At 43.3% G+C, this 21,243-nt stretch overlaps 2 protein-coding genes across 4 annotated transcripts; one reads left to right on the forward strand and one right to left on the reverse strand.

The window, feature by feature from the left end:
* Positions 1–236: 236 nt before the first annotated feature.
* Positions 237–8,798, reverse strand: LOC131104464 (XK-related protein 6-like). Of its 3 annotated transcripts, none has more exons than XM_058051665.2 (5): positions 7,767–8,798; positions 5,340–5,536; positions 3,742–4,159; positions 3,106–3,394; positions 237–3,004 (listed from the first exon to the last, which is right to left on the reverse strand). In XM_058051665.2, exons 1-5 carry the CDS (start codon positions 8,330–8,332, stop codon positions 2,936–2,938), a joined length of 1,539 nt encoding a protein of 512 aa, XP_057907648.2. In that variant the 5' UTR covers positions 8,333–8,798; the 3' UTR covers positions 237–2,935. The 3 variants fall into 3 exon arrangements, with proteins under 3 accessions (XP_057907648.2, XP_057907649.2, XP_057907647.2); XM_058051666.2 differs by having other exon boundaries at positions 237–3,043; XM_058051664.2 differs by having other exon boundaries at positions 237–3,394.
* A 4,506-nt stretch (positions 8,799–13,304) lies between these two features.
* Positions 13,305–20,647, forward strand: gckr (glucokinase (hexokinase 4) regulator). Its single transcript, XM_058052224.2, has 19 exons — positions 13,305–13,319; positions 13,439–13,588; positions 13,661–13,729; positions 13,806–13,874; positions 15,014–15,087; positions 15,205–15,271; positions 15,331–15,384; positions 15,461–15,555; positions 15,708–15,813; positions 15,894–16,012; positions 17,284–17,382; positions 17,464–17,561; positions 18,298–18,374; positions 18,649–18,745; positions 18,814–18,917; positions 18,982–19,059; positions 19,267–19,407; positions 20,311–20,445; positions 20,516–20,647. Exons 1-19 carry the CDS (start codon positions 13,305–13,307, stop codon positions 20,645–20,647), a joined length of 1,779 nt encoding a protein of 592 aa, XP_057908207.2.
* Positions 20,648–21,243: the final 596 nt, after the last annotated feature.

A 21,243-nucleotide genomic window follows, 5' to 3' on the forward strand; every position in this document is an offset into this window, starting at 1 on the left:
CTTCAAAGTACACATTTTTGATGAATGAAATGTATAAATAAACGTATGAATTTAAGGTTATATATATTTTTTAGGTTAATTTTCCGACAGTGAAGACCTGATTGTTGCCAAAGACACAATGTGGAAGCAAGATCCGACAGCCACACCCTTTGTGTTTTGATGTGATTGATTTATTGAATTCAGTAGTGTTTCTCAGCTAAAAGTCTCTACTTTTCCTCTGATCATGGAAGCATTAAAGCATTTAATGTTAAATAACCCACCATGGGGCCAAACAAAGTTGCATGTGCCAGCAAATTGATAAAAGGTGAGAAACACTATTAAATTCGATCTCGCTGGAATGGACAGAAAGTCCGCATAAACAACCATGTACATTTTTCTTAATATTTGGAGTATCTGGAATGGATTAATAGAATTTATATTATTTTCAAACCTTTTAAAACAAATTAATAATGAAAAGCAAGGTACCACAGTAATTGCTGTCCAAATTCATTTGGACTTAACTGTATGTAAATTTCATTATAGCATTAATATCACCATATAAATGATGATATAGTATTTTCTGGTAATGTCTGACCTGATTTGCGTGTGAAATGCCTGCTGTGTGATTGCGCAGTAGGATTGTTGGGTGTGATGAGCCAGCAGGACAGCTCCCGTGGATGTGAATGTAGCACTCGAGAACACAAAAAAAGCTAAGAAGAAATCCACAATCTCTGACACATACACACTAAGCATCCTGGCTGTGTTCATCTTACATGGCACGGTATACTAAGTTCACACACATGCTGACTGTACAGTGCATGTCCATGTGAACGTGTAGCACCAACACCCTCTGGATGTTCTCTTGCAGGTAAAAAGCATCCACATCCACTCCTGTCGAGTGGGTAAGGCATGTGTCAGAGAGTGTTACTGCTTTGGCACATTAAGCATACAGTATACGCATACAATCCCCATCACACAGTCACTACGATGATACAAAAGCCACCCATCTTCACTTGATAGCACCATGTGAGTCTTCTCCGAAATGGGCGTGTATGAGTGGGTGTTCAAGTGGTGAGGTAGGGATACATCCCGTATTGTTATTATTATTATGACATGACTTTTCACTGTGTGCCTGAACTAACTAACAACCCTGCAGCACAGGACAAAACGGTTGTGTGCGTTTTGTGTGTTAACTAAGCACATCTCCCAGCATGGGAGAGTTGCATAGCAGTGGTCCGTGTGGTTGCAGCCGTGTGGCCACTAACTAAAGGCAGTAATCAAGTTGCACCATATCATTTAAAAAAAGACAATCTGCCCTTTTTGCACCATAATGACGCATATTTGTGTGTGTCACATATTTGCACCATATTACGTGGGAGTAGCAGCCAATCGATGGCATGACTTTATTGAGTGTTCGGACTGGTTGTTGGCAGCAAGTGAACTGCAGCACCATTGAATGTAATGTGAACCGACTTTAATTTGAACTCAGTCAGTTGGATTTTTCCCAACTTTCCAGTAGAATGTAGTCCTTAATTTGGTGACTTTAATAGACAACATGGCTCACTATAAGGCAGTGGAGCCATGTGGTTTCTCCAACCCAATCGGTGCTAAAAAGTCATGATTATCACGCTTGGTGTCATTAATAATGATCATTAACATAAATAAAAAGGTAATGAAAAAGTCCTGCATGAGTGATATACTACAATCAGGGGATCAAGGATCACAAATTTGGAATTTCCAAATATTTCAGTGCTTTTGTAGACATTTTAAATAAAACCCCAAGCTATCATTCAGTCTCAAAGACTTAAAAACCAGAATACTTTTGGTCAGTTGTAGTCATTGTAAACAAAGAGTAGCATCGCTCAGGCTCACTGTCAGCATTACTTTGCAAAAACTCTCGTGCAAAGACACAACACATTTGGAGAAGAAACTAAATGGATTAGAATGCAATTATACAAATCTTAGTCAAACTGCACCACTTGCAACACTAAACACACAAACTTTACCCTGTTTGACGCCAAAGACGTTTCCCCCGCCATGCAAACCCTCCCAGGTTGTGGTCGTCACGAGGCGTTACGACAGCACCCTAGCAATGTGTGATCAAGAGATGATAATCAGCAATGATGTTCATGTTTTGACTCCTGCCAATGTAACAGTTTTGATTACAGGAGAGGAACATATGACACAGCAGAGCTGTAGGTGGCTGAATGAGTTGGTATTGGCTGAGTCGACGGGATCTATAGACAGATGAAGAAAACAATTGTCTTGCATTTGCTCTTGTTAAAATTGCAGAGCTGATTTTTTTCTATTTGGTCATTTTCTAGCATTGTCGTTAATAAATTAATAAATTAGGCCTAAATATAAATTACATTTTGTTATAGCTTTGTTTACATGTGGAAGATATGGAAACATATTCTGATTTTAGGACCTCTTTACCAACTTGCGTGATCCGTGGCTCTAGTTATAGGATTCCTTCCATGGAGTATTGCAAATTATAAGGATTTTGTTTGTAATTTACTGTACATCAATTATTCTTTCCATGACCTAGCGCCTCACCGGTGGCGTTTCATGTAAGCGTTCCTATACATTTCTTGTGTGTGATGCATTGTAAACAACAAGAAGCAAATTAATCTGGTATGAAATATGCTTCTTACTCAGTGACAGTAAACAACTCGGAATGAACATTGATATGAAGCAAATAGAGAAGCATACGTTTCAATGGAGTCATCTTGAGTCATGGACAACAGACTCTCAGGATGAAGGTGCCCGCAAGGAATGTGTGTTTTTGTGAATGTGCGTGCATTAAAGTGTGCCAGATTGCTTCAGTGTCTCTGTGCTTAAGTATGACACGAGTACGACTGCGTGTCTTCCTCATCTCTGAAGGTGTGTATGTGTGTGTGTGTGTGTGTGTCAAAGTGAGGACTCATACTGTAGAAGTTCATACAGCAGGGGTCCATCACGGTAGCGAATGCCCACAGCGGCCGGTGTGATGTACTGTAGGATGTTTATAGTCCTCCGCAGGCGCCTGTCAACGTAGTGGGCATCCCATGCTGGGTAACGCTTCCTGGGCATATCGATCTTTATAAGTGGGCCCTCTGGCTTGGAGGTGGGCGGAACTGATCTCACCTGGAAGACAGGAAGACAAGTCTCCGCCACATCGTCTTCCGTCTGAGACTTGGTCATGTGTGCAGGGGTGGGCGGAGCAGTGGGTGGGGCTGAAGGGGGAAGAGGAAGCCCCCAAAGCAGCTGGGCGCAGCAGGATGAGGCGGGGCTCGGCTGGAGGTGAGCAGTGGCAGGGTGCAGGAAGCCGTAGTACAAAAGCATGACCAGGACGCCACCGGCGAATGTCAGATAGACGCCACACAACGCTGGGATGGCGTAGGAGTCGGTCAGCGCCGGGTCCCTGTACGTGTACCTGCAGGCAGGTGCAATCATGCTAGTGTGATCATGTAATTATGATCGTGCAACACAGAGCTTGGTATTTTCGTTTTTTTCAGATGGCAACCCACGGAGGCATGCAAGTATTGCTTTCTACACCCCCTACAGGACTTCATTGGAACAGCAATGACCCAAATATACATGCAAGTTGCAGGCAAGTTCTTGCAGCTTTAATTGGGATTATGAATATATTTACATTGATTAGCCCTTTTTCTACACAAACAGCACGTCAGAGAGTCAAGGGGTAATAAACTAACACTAATAACCTCCGCCAACATTTTCATCAGCTTGTGCACTGGATTATGATGAAATGGTCTTACTCACCACAGGCCGGTGAGGATGGTGTTCTCAGCCAGCACCACAGTGTAGTAGGCAATCATTCTTTGTCGTGTCTGGCCCTCCTTCACGTTAAACCAGCAGAAAATGTAGACGATGCCCACCACCATGTTGAAGAGCACCTCTTCCCACTTGGACATGCAGAAATCAGTGCCCCCGTGCACCACCCAGAAGGCCATGGCAGACCAATGAACTACCACAAAGATGCCAAAGTAGATATGGAAAAGCGAGGCGAACAGGGCGAGCGAGAGAACGCGTGAAGAGATGGTGAAGAGGCGCCAGAAGAGGTGCAGCAGTGCTCCACGGTAGCTCATGCTGCGCTGATCGTCACGCGAGTCCCGCAGTAGTTTGTGGTAGGAGGCCAAGACCCAAGCCAGAGACAGGAGGGAGGCAAAGGAGGAGATGCCTACAGGGACAGAGAGACACGCTTCATTTCCTCCGAGTTCATCCATTGGAGCAAAGTTTGGAGAAACTTCAAGTGAGTGGGCACAAATTTAGGTTGAATCAGTCAGGGGGTGTCGTGTGAAGTGATGTCTAACTCCGCTAACATAAAAAAAAGTTATCGGAGAACACTGCATGACATTTTGACATGACATTAAATTAAAGCTTTTCACTATGCTACCCCGGCAAGATATTTTTCATGGCATGTTTTGCAGAGTGAAAAATGTATATCCCTCTCACAAATGTAATGGCATGTCATTTCTACAAGGCAGACATGTTTGTTTTTGGTTGTACTTTAAAAAGTACCTGTATCGGCGATACTGGTCCTGTATTTTACTTTGCAACAGATAAATACAAAATTGAACGGTATTGCACACCCCTGTGTGTAAACGTCACAGTTACACAAACTTTTAAAACCAAGTAGGGGGCCACAAATCCTAATGTATCCTAATTGGATGAATAGGGATTGATGGATATTTAAACATAACTTTACATTAGTGTCCTTTGACAAATATATGACAGTTACCAAATAGGGTTCCTTGGCCTATAAAGGGCTACACACCCATTCAAAATGACACATTTTAATGTCAAAGCTATTTATGTGCATCCACCCCCTGTCCTATCGATGTACTTCCTGTGATGAATAATACCAGTGGGTAGGCTGCAGAAGCTAGTACATTTTGAATGATTAAAAAATAGGGCTGAAGTATTTGTACTTTCAATAAGTTCATTCATTCATTCATTTTCTACCGCTTTTTCCTCACGAGGGTTGCGGGGGTGCTAGAGCCTATCCCAAGTGTCTTTGAGCGAGAGGCGGGGTACACCCTGGACTAGTCGCCAGCCAATCACAGGACACATATAGACAAACAACCATTCACACTCACATTCATACCTATGGACAATTTGGAGTCGCTAATTAACCTAGCATGTTTTTGGAATGTGGGAGGAAACCCACGCATGCAAACTCCACACAGAGATGGCCGAGGGTGGAATTGAACCCTGGTCTCCTAGCTGTGAGGTCTTCACACTAACCACTCATCCACCGTGCCGCCCTTTCAATAGTTAAAATCTAAAAAGTAGCAGCATCTCCACCCAAATTACTGAGTACAATGAATACAAATTACGATGCAGGCACGTCAACCTACATTGCAGCGTCTCTGCGCGGTTCTCCTGGATCATGATGCACAGCTGCAGGACCAGCTGCGGTGCAGACTCCAGGAAAGTCTCCAGCAGTCGAAGCATGTTGACATCCGCATACTCGAACATCATGGCCCAGTACCAGCGGCGCTGGTGCTCCTTCTGACGACGTGACATGATGCCCAGGTACAGTGTTCTAATGTATCTGCAGGGGTCACAGGAAATAGATACACTATTAGGTTCATTTAGGTTAAACCAAATAATCACACTTTGAAAATATTACAAACAAAATAATAATGGTACTCAAACAATGCCATTTGTGGCATGGGACTGTTTTTTTTCCACTTCCAAATACGCAAACCTATTAATCTATAATTATTCTCTATGAAATGTATTATTGTTCAGATTTTTGGTTGTTTCTGGAAGGGAGTCATTAGATTTATATTATTTCCTATGGGAAAAATTGCCTCAGTTTTTGTACATTTCGGTTTTCATCTGACTTTTTGGAACAAAATAATGACAAAAAACAGGCTACTGCAACCAAAACAACTACCGTGAACAACAATGTGAACGCAAACTGTCCAGGAAGTGACGTGCATGCCCCAAAAGCACACATTTTTGTGTGTTTACGGAAGTAAATATTACAGTAGTGTGTGCGCTCTTGTGGTAATTTCAAGGACTCAATATTTTGTTAACCAAATGATCATACGCAGCAGATTGTGACGTCGGTGAGTATCTTTCTATCTGGGTAAGCACTGCATTGCATACATATCAAACTTACATCCACATATCAATGAGTTGCATTTGAAAAAACTGGCATTGTGCTGATATTTATTTTTTGTTCATATATGATATGAACAAATAGATTTTCTAAATGAAACACTGGAAAAAATGCAAAACCACATTTGTACATTTTACATGCTGTTATGTGTACATTAAAGACAACTATTTTAATGATCAAAAAGTGTTTCCCTAAACAATTTTGAGTTGTTTCGTGGCTTTATACCAAGACCAGTGCTATACATGAATGATGTGTGCTAAAAATATCATCAGGCTTCTCCTTCTGATCCTTAACATCTTGTGAACAAACAAGCACGATGCTCCATACTTTGTGAGACACAGTAACAGTCCATGTGGGTGGGATGGAGGCAAAGATTTCAATTAAAAAACGCCTAGGGCACTCGTGTGTGTGTGTGTGTGTGCATGCACATGTACGTTAATGACATTCTGCATGTGCACAGGCGTCAGTGCATGCTTTTGTAACACGCCTGGTCCTGCGTGTATTGCCATTAGAGTGATCTGCTTTGCAGAAAGTAGTAGTTCCATCCACGCAGCATGAATAATACAGCATCCGCAGGCGCACATACTCATGCAAACCCAATAAAAATTCAAGAAGTTTGGGATCATAATGTGGTTTGACCTTGAATCAGAAACTATGAAAACAACAAAAAACAGCATTTTGAAGGGAAATAGTTGTGAATGTAGTTAGAATTTAAAGATATGAGAATGACATATGACCCTGACGGCTGCTTGCAGTCGGTAATTGCAAACAATACATATAGTGTGGACCCTCCCCCACCACAACTCTCCCTTTTTTTTTCCTCCCATCCCCCCTTTTGCTGGTATTGTGTGCAAGCAACATTTTCTCTTTTGAACCTTCTTCCTTCCTTCTGTCTCCATCTTGCGCTCTCCTTCTTGTCACCTTCTCCATCCTTTTTTTTGCCCCTTATTCTCCTCCAAGCTTACCATCATTCTGAAGGGTGACAGAGGGGCTCACTGGATGAAGATGATGGAAGGGGGTGGGGGGGTGTGGGTAAACACACCCACATTAAATAGTACTCCAGCTATCAGCCAAGACCAAGTGTACACCATGATGGGGTCTTAGAGTGAAAATAAGGGAGTGATTCGGTACAGAGAAACTAAAATCAAGCACACTCACAAACAAAAAGCAGCTTTTAACAATGCCCTTATCATCAAGCTATATTTATGTATATTTATGTGAGTGTGTGGCCCAAAAAGATGGAGAAGGAGCAGCTGCCAGAAGCGCAGATTATTTTTTTTCCCACATATCAAACGTGCTGACACTCATTGGGAGATCACTGCACACTGTTTTTCCCACACATGCTGACTATGACCATAAACACGGCACGGTGCCATTAGTTCATAACATAACATAGTTCATAATGAAGCTGCTAATAAAGAAACTTTAATTGAAAAAAAAGTAAAATTGCAGCAGGCTTCTTCCCAAATGTGCAATCACTGAAGTGTGATGGAGGTCTTCTCGTTGCTCATCTAGCTTGTCAGCGTGATGCAAGCTCTTCTTCCTCTCAGGTTCATGGAGTCGACAGTCGCTTGAGCCATTAGTGTGTAAGTGGAGACGTGCGTGAAAGGGAAGAGGTAGAATGTGCATGGAGATACAGAGGCAGCCCACTTACCTCCACACTTGTCCCAGCTGGAGGATGTGTATGGTGGCCTGCCACAGCCAGATGGTGGCCAACTGCAGGCGGTCCCTGCCGGGATAGTGGCACCCCACAGCCACCGAACCCCGCTTTGTGAGACCCTCCACCTCCCCGAGGCCCCCACCAGTGTAGTCCTGCACAAACCAGCGGAAACTCAAAATCTGGACCAGCACCGAAGGCACCAGCACGAAGAAGAGCGTGAGGCCAAACCACAGGTAGTCCTGCCTCTGGTAGTAGTCCACAGCCAGGCACAGGTCTGTGCCAACGTCCCAGAAGAAGACCAGGAGGGCCAAGATGATCCAGAGGCAGTCCAGCCACAGCTGCTCCCGCGGTGGGCAGTGAGTCTCCCGAATGCCCACTCCCGCGGCGGACTGGCCGCCGCCGAGAGAGCCGAGGCAGGCGGAGCGGCAGCCCCAGTAGCAAGCAGACGAGCGGCAGCACTGGCAGATGTGGATGGCGGCCGAATCCAGAGGCTCGTCGGCGTCGACGTCGTAGAGCTGAGCGAAACCAACCCCGGCTTTACCGTCCGACTGCGCGGCCATGTTCCCCTTGCCGCTCGTGCCCTCCGGTGAAAAACACGAGAGTCGCACCGTGGCGCTTCCTGGTGGGGCGCGGGCACCACGTCACTTCCCAGATACCTGCTGTAAGCTTCCCTCTGTGTCTCCTTCCAGCCCGGGCCGCGAGGAGCCATCAGAGCTCCTGGTCCCGGTCCATTGGAGACACTGTCACCGCAGCAGCACCAGCATCAGTACCGGAGACCTTGTCCATGAGTCCCACATCATCTGGTCCTGCTCCTCCTGCTCCTCATCTACGGCGACGGAGAGCCTATGACGTCATGCATCGTGCTTTACCTTACAAAAACGCCACAGCTTGTGTGGAAACCAGTCGTTTTGTCCCAAAATGGTGAACCTTCCTTTCCTAAACTGTGCCCATTCTGCAGGTTCAAGCCCCGTCCTGTCCTGTACGCTCCTGCCCTGCGCCGTCAGCACCACTTCCACACTCCAGCTGTCACTGCGCCCTCTACCGGAGGACAACTTCAGTCCAGGGTACAACATCTGTTCGCGCGTGCGCAGAACAAGTTTGGGCGTCATGGAATGACGGAATGTGCTCTGGGGAAAAAAGGAAAACCCTCCACATCTGACTTTCCACTCTAAGTCATCCACATCCTCATTATCTTGGCACCACCCTACACGTACACCTGAGTGTGTGGGGATACGCGATTTAATGGAATGGATGCTGTCTGTGCATGTGTGTGTGTGTGTGTGTGTGTGTGTGTGTGTGTGAAGAATAAAATGACAATTAAGTAGGTCATTACCAAAACGCAAAAAAGGTCTAAAATATTTCCCAATTAATGTTTAGTTATTCCACAATAATCAATATGAACTACAAGGGACAAGTGTATGCAAAAGGAATACCAACATATGTAAAGCAGAGTACAGTACAATATGTCAATGAAAGAAATATTATTTAGATTTACAAATGAAAACATGGGTGGTTTGCTGGGGGGGTTGATAATATGCTCTGGTAATGTCCTGGGGTTTCCCCCGTGGGGGGCCTGATGTTCCTACTTTTTTTCTTTTTGTGTATATTATATATGTGTATATGTGATGCATATTAATGTGACATGATGTGTATTAATTGTATGCGTGTTTGAAATAAATGAAGAAACAAACGTCTCCATGCAAGCAGTTGTGTCTTTTCTTTTCCCGTGTATTCAGCATGAAGTGCCACGACTCGCCTCTCGGCTGTCATGGCAACTGTAGGTGTGCAGATGAAGGACAGCCAGAGGGGTGAGGTGTTGCAACATGGCTGCTGGGTGCATGTATAAGGTGTACAGTTGTGTATACATGACACCCCCCCCCCCTGTTCCTCAGCAGCTGCTGTCACCACACCTCTAGAATCTTAACTGACCCAAGACACTAGAGTTCATGACTGACAAAAGATGGAGTACTTGTATTGCGGTTTTACTGCAAAAGGGACTCTAACTGACTGCATTATGTGCAGGGATGAAGATGTTATCTCAGGTCGGTCAAAGAGTTTGCTGCTGCATCATTTAGGAATGAGATGTTCTGGTTGTGTATAATGTATTAGGCTGACGCAGATGCACGGAAGGCTCGGGAAAGGCACACATAAAGACGATGTCTAATTGTACTCTTGCACTATTCCCGTTGCATGTTGTTCTCATTAAAGCCTAATTAAAAATGATCCCTTCTGACTCTTGATGTGATGTAAACACCATACATTATTACAATAGCGAGTAGTTCACATTCCAAGTATTCATCATTAAAATGTAAATGAAATGCACATTCTTCAGTCTGTTAGACTCACTGAGAGAAACCAACAGGATAGAGTACCACCACATAAGCCTTTCCTGGCGTCTGGACAGTCATTATTCTTGATGGAAGATGTGAGGAATCTCCAACAACAATTAGTAAGCAGTAGATGCAGGCCACTGAGTTGTGAAGACTCTGTTTTGGGTGATTTTCACCCTATTGTTGACTTTGCAAATGAAATGCAGCGTTAATCATGCAGTGCCAGATTCTCATCCACATAGAGTGGATCGGGTTGTTGCTTGTGGCCCATGGAATGTTGGCCCATGCCATCCCAAAAGGGCTCAATGAGTGGCCATAAAATATTTCGACTTTTGGTCTGAATCTGGCACCCTAATTAAGAATTTTGTGCTATATACTGGAGGAATTACATTACAAACATCACTATAAGCGCTTTTCCAAAAGGTTCAGCGAACTGAGTGTAGGTTATAGAGTTACTTCCTACTTTGAGGCTTAACCCTTAGATGCACGAGTGACTGGACCCCTACACTCTTCCATAAGTGGGTCAAAAATGACCTATACTAGAATCAATGTGTTTTATGCCAATTTTGCCATTTTGGTTAGAAATAATCACTTGTATAATATTTAGTATTATATTTAGGACCACACAAGAATGATTTCATGTTAGAAACATTTTCACTTTTTTACATCTTGGTAATGGTAATGATCATGGTAATGGTAATGGTAATGGTAATGGCAATGGATTTATTTCATTTGAACATGCATCAGATTACAATTGAGTGCATCACATAATCAGTTCACAGTTCCACATGTCCAAAAGGAGTAGGAAGAAGCAAAGCTTATTAAATCCTACCCCTCATTCTGGTACTTTTACAATCAGTAACTGTTACATTTGTTCACTTCCTGCTTTCCATAATACAGTTTAATGTTTTTTTTTAATAATGTACCTTGTACCGAAGTACGAGGTGATATGACCATCCAATGACATAATGGGTACCATAGTAACCATCAATATAGTGATATATAAAGCACATCATGACTGGTTCAAGACTCTTCATCCTTGTATTTAGCAAACATCAACTGCTTGTATTGTTTCTTGAATTGGCTCATCGTTGTGCATTGTTTGAGGTCCTTACTCAATCCATTCCATAGTTTGATTCCACATACTGAAATGCTTTTTAAGTAAGCTTTTTAGTCCTCGCATATAAATTAAGTTCTTCCCTGAGATCATATTTCTCCTCTCTTGTAGAGAAGTACTGGATGACATTTTTAGGTAATTGTTGTTTTTAGCCTTATGCATTATTTTAGCTGTTTGAAGATTAACTATATCAGCAAGTTTAAGTATTTGTGATTTTAGAAATAAGGAGTTAGTATGTTCTCTGTAGGCGGCATTATGAATTATCCTTACTGACCCTTTTTGCAGTAGATTTAGCAAGTGAAGATTGCTTTTATAGTTATTACCCCATATTTCCACACAATAAGTAAGATATGGTAGAACCAGAGAGCAATAAAGAGTGTGGAGTGATTTCTGATTGAGAACAAATTTTGCTTTGTTCAATACTGAAATATTTCTGGCCACCTTATGTTGTATATTTGTAATATGAGGTTTCCAGCTCATAATTTCATCTATTGTGATCCCCAGAATTTTATTTTTGTTCACCCTTTCAGTGTACACTGTAGTCTATAGGACCATTTTAGCTGTGCATCTAGCAGCCAAGGCATGGATGAGAAAACAAGAGTAATGCCCAACAATACATATAATAATGTTAGCCAGCTAGTGTCAGCTAGTTATAAAGTAAGCTAATTTGTTGATAATACTAACAGTCATGAAATACACATACACAATATTATATGAAGATAATACTTGTTGTATTAGCGCTTGATGTGTAAAATAATCTTCCTGAGGGGTCACACTTCTGATATAGTCTGTGTGGTCTACAGTTAATTTATTCCTGACAGCAAAGTTGATAAGAATCAAAGGTTCCTATTGGATTCCATAGAAAATGCATGCGGATCATTTTTGACCCACTTATGGAAGGTTGGGGTAGTAACACAAAAACAAACATTTCTTAAAATGTATAAAAGGTAAGTTAAAAATATGAATGGCATGATACCAAAAACATGTTTTTTGAGGAATACCTAGAATATGAAATGATAACAAATTTTCCTTACCTTTTTCCTATTTCAAGAAAACAACCTGACTGGGTATGTGAGTGTGAATGGTTGTTTGTCTATATGTGCCCTGTGATTGGCTGGCGACCAGTCCAGGGTGTACCCCGCCTCTCGCCCAAAGACAGATGGGATAGGCTCCAGCACCCCCGCGACCCTCATGAGGAAAAGCGGTAGAAAATGAATGAATGAATGAACCTGACTGGGTCATTTTTGACCCACTTATATATCTAAGGGTTAAAGTCCCCAACTCTCTTCCAGAGTGTTTATTAAAAGCCTGAAAACTGATAAATTCAGGTCCGTTTCATCTCTCTTACTCTCTCCACACACGAACAAAGAGGCTGGTGGTTTCACGGCCCACATGCTTTGTCCTCTGTTCCCCTTTCAGATCACTTGGGCTGTCTCTCAAATTGAATATTTCCCTCAGTCCAATATACACACCTCACCATTTGGGGTTGTTGAGTGCAACATCCGGGTACTGACGACGGTGCACTGCACTGTGATGCATTCAAAGTGCTGAGTGGACCCGCATGTTTGGAAGCGTGTGAGCCGTGTTTCCGGGTTGAGGGTTGGAACAATGAGGCACACTTGGAGCTGATTGGCAATCAGTGAGCTTCTTAAACACACAGCTCCAGCCAGACGTTGCCAGATGGTTCCTTGTGAATGGCTTCTTATATACAGTCATTATACCGCTTTCTTGTATGGTTAAGGATTATGTAATTTATCATTGCTGGATCTCCTTGTTCCATCTTCTGTGAGTTTATTTTGAACATGTCAAAAATAAAATATCCTTTCTAAAATTGATACAACAGTAAAGAAAACAGTAACATGCCAAAAAATAAGACAATTTATTTACCCCAAATAAAAATGAGTAGGAAGAATGAAGTGTTTTTGTTTTCAGTTATGTCTGGGTGGAACAATGTGTTTAATGCTGTGGTTCCTTTTATACTCTCAAAATCTCAAAGGTCTTTTTGTGGACTTTGCCACTGCAGAAAGAGCCTGACGCTGACTTGTTGTGATTGTAAACCTAAACACAAGCTGTTGTGTCTCGACAATGCACGAATGGGAGGTAGGATAAACGCCATCATTCTTTAAAGCAAGTTGAAATTGAAATGGAAACAGTAATATTGCATCTGAGCACCTCAATGATATTGCTAAGAAAAATGTCTTGAAACTTGATCCGACTAGTTGCCGGATTACGAGCCCTTGCTTCCAGTGTCGGAGAAGTCAAACCCTCTGACATGTGACATTGACCAAGCTCCAGCCAGTCGCATCGTGATGATGTTGCAGAGCTGCGACAAGGAGATGTTTCACAAAGAGACAGGAAGCACGTACCAGGTTACCGAGGAAACATAACTAAATACTGTAGATGGTAGATGTCATTTGAAAAGTATCTCCATGTTGTTTTAGAGGCTTTTGGGTGACAAAATGGTGAAAAACATAATGGAGTTATCTGAGAAAGTGGAACTCATCCTCAAGGTAGAAGGTCCTCATGTTTGATGGTTGCTTTCTGTCATCTGTGGTGTGGTGAAGCTGAAGCATCCTTCCTTTCTAGGAACCACAGGACAGCCTTATTGTTCTGAGTGGCTGCGGGACTTCAGGTCGACTGGCTTTCCTTGTAGCGGTAAATTAATTAATTCATGCATTTTCTACCGCTTTTTCCTCACGAGGGTCGCGGGGGTGCTGGAGTCTTCGGGCGAGAGGCGGGGTACACCCTGGACTGGTGGCCAGCCAATCACAGGGCACATATAGACAAACAACCATTCACACTCACATTCATACCTATGGACAATTTGGAGTCGCCAATTAACCTAGCATGTTTTTGGAATGTGGGAGGAAACCGGAGTACCCGCAGAAAACGCACGCATGCACGGGGAGAACATGCAAACACACAGAGATGGCTGAGGGTGGAATTGAACCCTGGTCTCCTAGCTGTGAGGTCTGCGCGCTAACCACTAGACCGCCGTGCCGCCCTGCGGTAAATTAATATTATTCTAAATTTGTTCAGCAACGCAATCCTCAAACTCAAGTGGAAGAAACCAAAAAATGGGTAGGATAGGATGGGGGATAGGATGAAATATTCCATTTTAACTTGTATGCATATTCCCAGTGATTGGCTGGCGACCAGTCCAGGGTGTACCCCGCCTCTCGCCCGAAGACAGCTGGGATAGGCTCCAGCACCCCCGCGACCATTGTGAGGAAAAGCGGTAGAAAATTAATGAATGAATGAATGCATATTAAAATTTATTTACATACACAAATATAAATGGTCTGTCATTGCTTGGTGTTTTTGGGCTGCACGGCGGTCTAGTGGTTAGCGCGCAGACCTCACAGCTAGGAGGCCAAGGTTCAATTCCACCCTCGGCCATCTCTGTGTGGAGTTTGCATGTTCTCCCTGTGCATGTGTGGGTTTTCTCCGGGTACTCCGGTTTCCTCCCACATTCCAAAAACATGCTAGGCTAATTGGTGACTCCAAATTGTCCATAGGTATGAATGTGAGTGTGAATGGTTGTTTGTCTATATGTGCCCTGTGATTGGCTGGCGACCAGTCCATGGTGTACCCCGCCTCTCGCCCAAAGAAAGCTGGGATAGGCTCCAGCAGACCCTCGTGAGGATAAGTGGTATAAAATGAATGAATGAATGAACTGCTTGGCGTTTTCCTTTCTCTTGTTTTTTCCTTTTTTTGTCATTTTTGCTCAGTAACAGCATCTGTGACGGAAGTATGCTTCTACAGATGAAAGAGTTGTGTGTTTGTGTGTGTAGTCGAGCTTCAACAGTGCACTTAGACAGATGCACCACGCTGAGCTCTACTCATACATCATTGCAGGCGGAGACAGGTACGCCAGTTTGTTCAAGTCAAATGTATAATTATTCATAACACATACTATGTAGATGTGTGTTTTGAATTCTTTGTTCTTTTTTTCATATGATTCTGTTGTTTAACATCTTTTAAGGGCTCTATTTTCCTCCCAAGAGGCTCCAGAAGATGACCCCCAACTAGGTGTGCTCAGTCTGAAAAAGGTCAGGAGTCGGATGAAAAGTGTGTCAATCAATTTTTTAGTGTTGTTTTATCCTGACAGGTGTGTGAGGGGAAGAAGAGAGTCTTGTTCATCGGTATCTCCTGTGGGTTGTCGGTGAGGCTGAATCTTAAGATTCACGCGGCAGACTCTTTCCAACTGTATAGACTTTTTAAAAATGATGTACTTGTAGGCTCCATTTGTGGCAGGTCAGTTGGACTTCTGCTTGCAGCACCCAGATGTCTACACGCCTGTTGTGCTTGGTTTTAACCCCACACGTCAGGCACGGTATGTGTTCTGGTGTATATGTCAACACTAAGCCTAATAAGATCTAAGATGTTGCCTTCACGAATATAATGAATGTTTGAGATCATCAAACATTCAAACTTAACACAAAAGTGCATCTGTAGCGACTATACATACGTACTATCTCTGTACAGGAATGAATCCATACCAGGCTGCACATTCACGTTCCTCAGTGTGCTCCAAAGAATGCAGCCACTTGCCAAAAGTCGGAAAGCCTTCCTCATCAACCCGTCAGTCGGGGTGAGAGCAAAACTTCTCAAAATTAGTTGAGTGATCTGGAGTGCTCTCTCTTCCACTGTCTTGTGTGTGCTTGAGTTCAGCCGGAGGCCATCAGTGGCTCTTCCAGGATGAAAGCAGGAAGTGCAACTAAGATGCTCCTGGAGGTCATCTTCTGTGCTGCTCATGCTGCTGCTTTCTCACGTGCATCCATCACACACCAGTAAGCCACTAAACATTCATTCATTCATTTTCTATATATATATAGTATATATATATATATATATATATATATATATATATATACTATACTGGATATATTAGTATAGTGGCCATTTGCTAGAATTGATTGGGCATCTTTATTATATAAACATTCACCAGCCAGCAGACACTTGCAAAATCTAATGACTGCATGTTTCCAATATTTTGCCCTTTCCTTGTAGCATATTGCTATAATATATATAAATATATCATTCATTCATTCATTCATTCATTCATTTTCTACCGCTTTTTCCTCACGAGGGTCGCGGGGGGTGCTGGAGCCTATCCCAGCTGTCTTCGGGCGAGAGGCGGGGTACACCCTGGACTGGTCGCCAGCCAATCACAGGGCACATATAGACAAACAACCATTCACACTCACATTCATATTGGAGGCGCTAATTAACCTAGCATGTTTTTGGAATGTGGGAGGAAACCGGAGTACCCACGAAAAACCCACGCATGCACAGGGAGAACATGCAAACTCCACACAGAGATGGCCGAGGGTGGAATTGAACCCTGGTCTCCTAGCTGTGAGGTCTGCGCGCTAACCACTCAATATAAAGCACTTCATTCAAAACAAATATCTCTCAGTATGACATACATTAATACCTTAATACTAGAGATGCTCGGTATTACCTTTCTTTCTTATCCCTTATACTGTCCAGCATCTCATTTCCAACACGAATATTAATTAGTCAGATCACATTATGCGTCTTTTACTGTGATGTGTTTTACAAATAAACACTATTAGTGCCAAATAAGACAAATACCTGCACTGCGAAATGCAATACAAGTTAAAGTTAAAGTCTTATTTACTTTTAATTTACAGCTCAATGTACAGATATGATGGTTTCTGCCTCATCTGCCTCCCCTCCTTGAACGCCACTGAGTATTCACAAATCCTGACCGATAAAATGTGACAAAAGCCTTTGTTGAACCTCAAGATAGCCTCATCGGACTTCATAGATTTCCACTAAGGGAAACCTTTTCATTCTACATATGGATTCCCTTTTATGTTTCTACTTGAATGTCTCTGTGAATCATCTCACATTGTAAGGCAGAGCACAGCAGGAGCGTGAGGAAAGCACATGCAGCTGCATGTGCATCATCAACGTGCAGGTTGGCCATACACTGGATATTAGTCATCTTGCAGTATGTGTCTATGGCGTATGGCTGACCTCTAGTGGCAAGAATGCAGATTGTTCATAAATGACTATTTTCTCTTTTCATAAGGAGCATCCTGCAGCACATGAGAGCCTATGAGAAAACAGTGGAGATGACATATTCTCACAGTGAGGCCATAGCTGGTTTGGTGGCAGCAGCTGGGAAGAGGTGAGACAGTTCTTTAAGACCTCATTCACTATTCCTAAAAGTAGTACAACTGTGGTGGTAATGGCTGCAAATCTGTTACAGTTTGCTCTGTGGGAAGCGTGTCTGCTACCTGGGCTGGGGAAGCCTGGCCATGTTGGGCCTTATTGATGCCAGTGAGTGTGAGCCTACGTTTGGTGCAGGTGAGCAGAAAGTATCATTCATCCATTCATTTTCTGGAGCCTATCCCAGCTGCCTTCGGGCGAGAGGCGGGGTACACCCTGGACTTGTTGCCAGCCAATCACAGGGCACATATAGACAAACAACCATTCACACTCACATTCATACCTATGGGCAATTTGGAGTCGCTAATTAACCTAGCATGTTTTTTGGAATGTGGGAGGAAACCGGAGTACCCAGAGAAAACCCACGCATGCACGGAGAGAACATGCAAACTCCACACAGAGATGGCCGAGGGTGGGATTGAACTCGGGTCTCCTAGCTGGGAGGTCTGCACGCTAACCACTCGTCCACCATGCAGCCCAGAAAGTATTCATTCATTCATTTTCTACCGCTTTTCCTCAAGAGGGTCGCGGGGGTGCTGGAGCCTATCCCAGCTGTCTTCGGACGAGAGGCTGGGTACACCCTGGACTTGTTGCCAGCCAATCACAGGGCACATATAGACAAACAACCATTCACACTCACATTCATACCTATGGACAATTTGGAGTCGTTAATTAACCTAGCATGTTTTTGGAATGTGGGAGGAAACCGGAGTACCCGGAGAAAACCCACGCATGCACGGGGAGAACATGCAAACTCCACGCTAACCACTTGAACACCGTGCAGCCCAGAAAGTATCAATACTTAAAAAAAAATTACAATACAAACTGTCTTTGTGTGTGTGTGTGTGTGTGTGTGTGTGTGTGTGTGTGTCAGCCTATGAGGATATTCAAGCTTTCAGAAGCGGAGGATATCAAGGGCTCAACAACAATGAAGGCTCCTTGGCTTTTCTGGTACTGTATAAGTGTGGGAAAAACCCAATCTGTCAATCAAATTATACTGTGTCCAAATAATAAATCCAAAACAATGCACTTTCTTATGGTCAGAAAATGACACACTGTTGAAAGGATTGAATATTTCATCATGCGGGTACAGATTACATGCAACCTCACAAAGGATTAAACAGTGTGAAATCCTGTTAAATGAAATGAAAATTTCAAAATTACCAGCTCACTGGCTGGTATTTGGGGGCTAAATATAAATAAATATCTGCAATTATCCACTTAGGGTGCCCGGTTTTGTATTGCGCATGAAGATTTTTTGCTTCATGTCCTGCCAAGTCTCGATGACCAAGACACCGTCATCCTCATCTACGCACAGTTTGGTGAGGCAGTCTGCTTCTGACCTTGACACGCTTCCTCTTCATGCACCATAATGGCCTCTTTTTCATAGATGATGTCAGTGAAGTGGTGAATATGGCTGGCAGAGTGAGGGAGAAGATGTCTAACCTCCATGCTGTTTATCACCAGGCTAATGGAGACGCTGACACTTCACAAGTTGGTTACCAAAATGTACTCTTATCTAGCCATCTGCTAATTAATGTGTTGTTTTTCTTTGTAGGATGAAATAATTAAACTGTGTGCATCCGCATTAACTATTTCTTGGCCATCGCCTGTTTCAGGAAGTCTCCCGCATATGGTACAGCACCCAGTCGCTCACACACACACACACACACACACACATACTGGAGCAGTGATAAATTGCTGCCCTTGTTTTTCAGAGCGAAAACAAATGAAGCACTAGAGTCTTGCTTCAGTGTTCAGGACTAATTTAATCGATTCCTGTCAGTCTTTCTTATGTAAATACACAGGAAAGGGGAAATTAATTAGGCCTTTTGTTTGGCAGTGGGAGCTGTCCACTAAGTTGGTGCTGAACGCTGTGAGCACGGGGGCACATGTCTTAAAAGGAAAGATCTACCAGAACCACATGATTGACGTGCAGGTCACCAACAGCAAGCTTTACCGCAGAGCTACACGTTTGATCCAGGTATGAAATCCATCCATTAATTTTCTATGCCGCTTATCCTCAATAGGGTCGCCAGACAATCGCAGAGCACTCACATTCATAGACAATTTAGAGTCGCCATTTAACCTAACATACTTGTAGCAGAGATGCTCAAGTGTAGAATCGAACCCAGGTCTTCCTGGGAGAGTTCTTTGTGCTTTATTTTAACTTATTGTTTAGTACAGTATTGTTTCATCAATGGAACATTACTGACCCCTAGTGACCATTGTAGAATACTACATCTTTCAGTATATTTGAGTTAATCTAGCCAATTTTAAGCTTGAAAATGTTGAATTAAATCAGATAATATATAATATTTGCATTTTGAAAACCTGTGACGGACTGAAGATGTGGAATTTGAAGTGGTAAGGGGTTACTGAAGCTAGTTTTTATATAGTTAGTTAAGTTAATTATTTCAGGCGGCACGGCGGTCTAGTGGTTAGCGCGCAGACCTCAGGGTTCAATTCCACCCTCGGCCATCTCTGTGTGAAGTTTGCATGTTCTCCCCGTGCATGCATGGGTTTTCTCCGGGTACTCCGGTTTCCTCCTACATTCCAAAAAAACATGCTAGGTTAATTGGCGACTCCAAATTGTCCATAGGTATGAATGTGAGTGTGAATGGTTGTTTGTCTATATGTGCCCTGTAGTTGGCTGGCGACCAGTCCAGGGTGTACCCCGCCTCTCGCCCAAAGACAGCTGGGATAGGCTCCAGCACTGACCTCTAGTGGCTCCGCGACCCTTGTGAGGAAAAAGCTGTAGAAAATGAATGAATGGAAGTTAATTATTTCCCATTTTTGGCGCCCCCTAGAGGACATGGCGCATCCATAGGCCTACATCTTTCTGAAATAGAACCAATATTTAGCCCAAATCCTCCTTTTGGTATAGAAACTGTCTGGTCATTCTGAGTTCCGGTGCGAGGACGCTCTCCTGATGTCCATCTACCAGGTGGAAAACCTAACAGAGGACATCCGATCACGTGACATGACCACACACACAGCCACCGGCAAGGAAAGGACAAAGGTAAGGAAAGGTAAAGAGTCAAATGACAAAGAGGAATGATCTCTTATTGTTCTTCCCTCTTTGTGACCAGGTGGTGCCTCTGGCTTTGGTCTCTTTGCTGACTGGTCTTTCTCTCAAGGAGGCGGGGTCTTGTCTGGAGCTGCAGCCAATCCTACGAGAGGCTGTGGGGTCGCGTCTGCCTGCATCAATGTCCAAGACATAAGGTTTCCTTCCAGTGGGTCCTAAACAGTTTTTAGTACAGTCCCATCTTCTTGAGGGGGGCATACTGTGTGCTCAATTATTTTCAATAAATCTTCAATAAATATGAGTGGTGTATTGTTTTTTGTGAGATGGGGGCAACTTGTGTCCACAAGTATCTAGTATTCAATACATCATGGATTCTCAAACAGCAGTGCGAGCACCACTGGTGGTACGCAGGCTTTATCTAGTGGTATTATGTTTTTCATTTTGAATAAAGAAAATCACATGTATTGGTCTCACAAGTACAAGCCACCAATTCCAAACTAAATCCATGAGGGTTCGACATAACTTCATGCCTCCATTGCCTCCCACCCATACACAAACCAGAGAAGCAGCCTTCACCCAGCTATACTGGATTAACGTGACGTGTATCTTGGGAGTGGCTGAGCAGCTTTGGAGTCCCTTTTGGACAAGAGCTGACCACAGGATTGCGCAACAGAGAATACTTGATAGTATTACCACACGACACGTTCACACCCACTAAGTCATTCCCGTTTACAATAATTATATGCAACATATCGTCATATTTCAAGAATTTCTAATGCAAATTAAATGTAT

This window comes from Doryrhamphus excisus, linkage group LG15, assembly GCF_037039965.1.
Source record: "Doryrhamphus excisus strain RoL-2023G ecotype Guam linkage group LG15, RoL_Dexc_Guam_v1.1, whole genome shotgun sequence".
Taxonomy (NCBI): Eukaryota; Metazoa; Chordata; class Actinopteri; order Syngnathiformes; family Syngnathidae; genus Doryrhamphus; species Doryrhamphus excisus.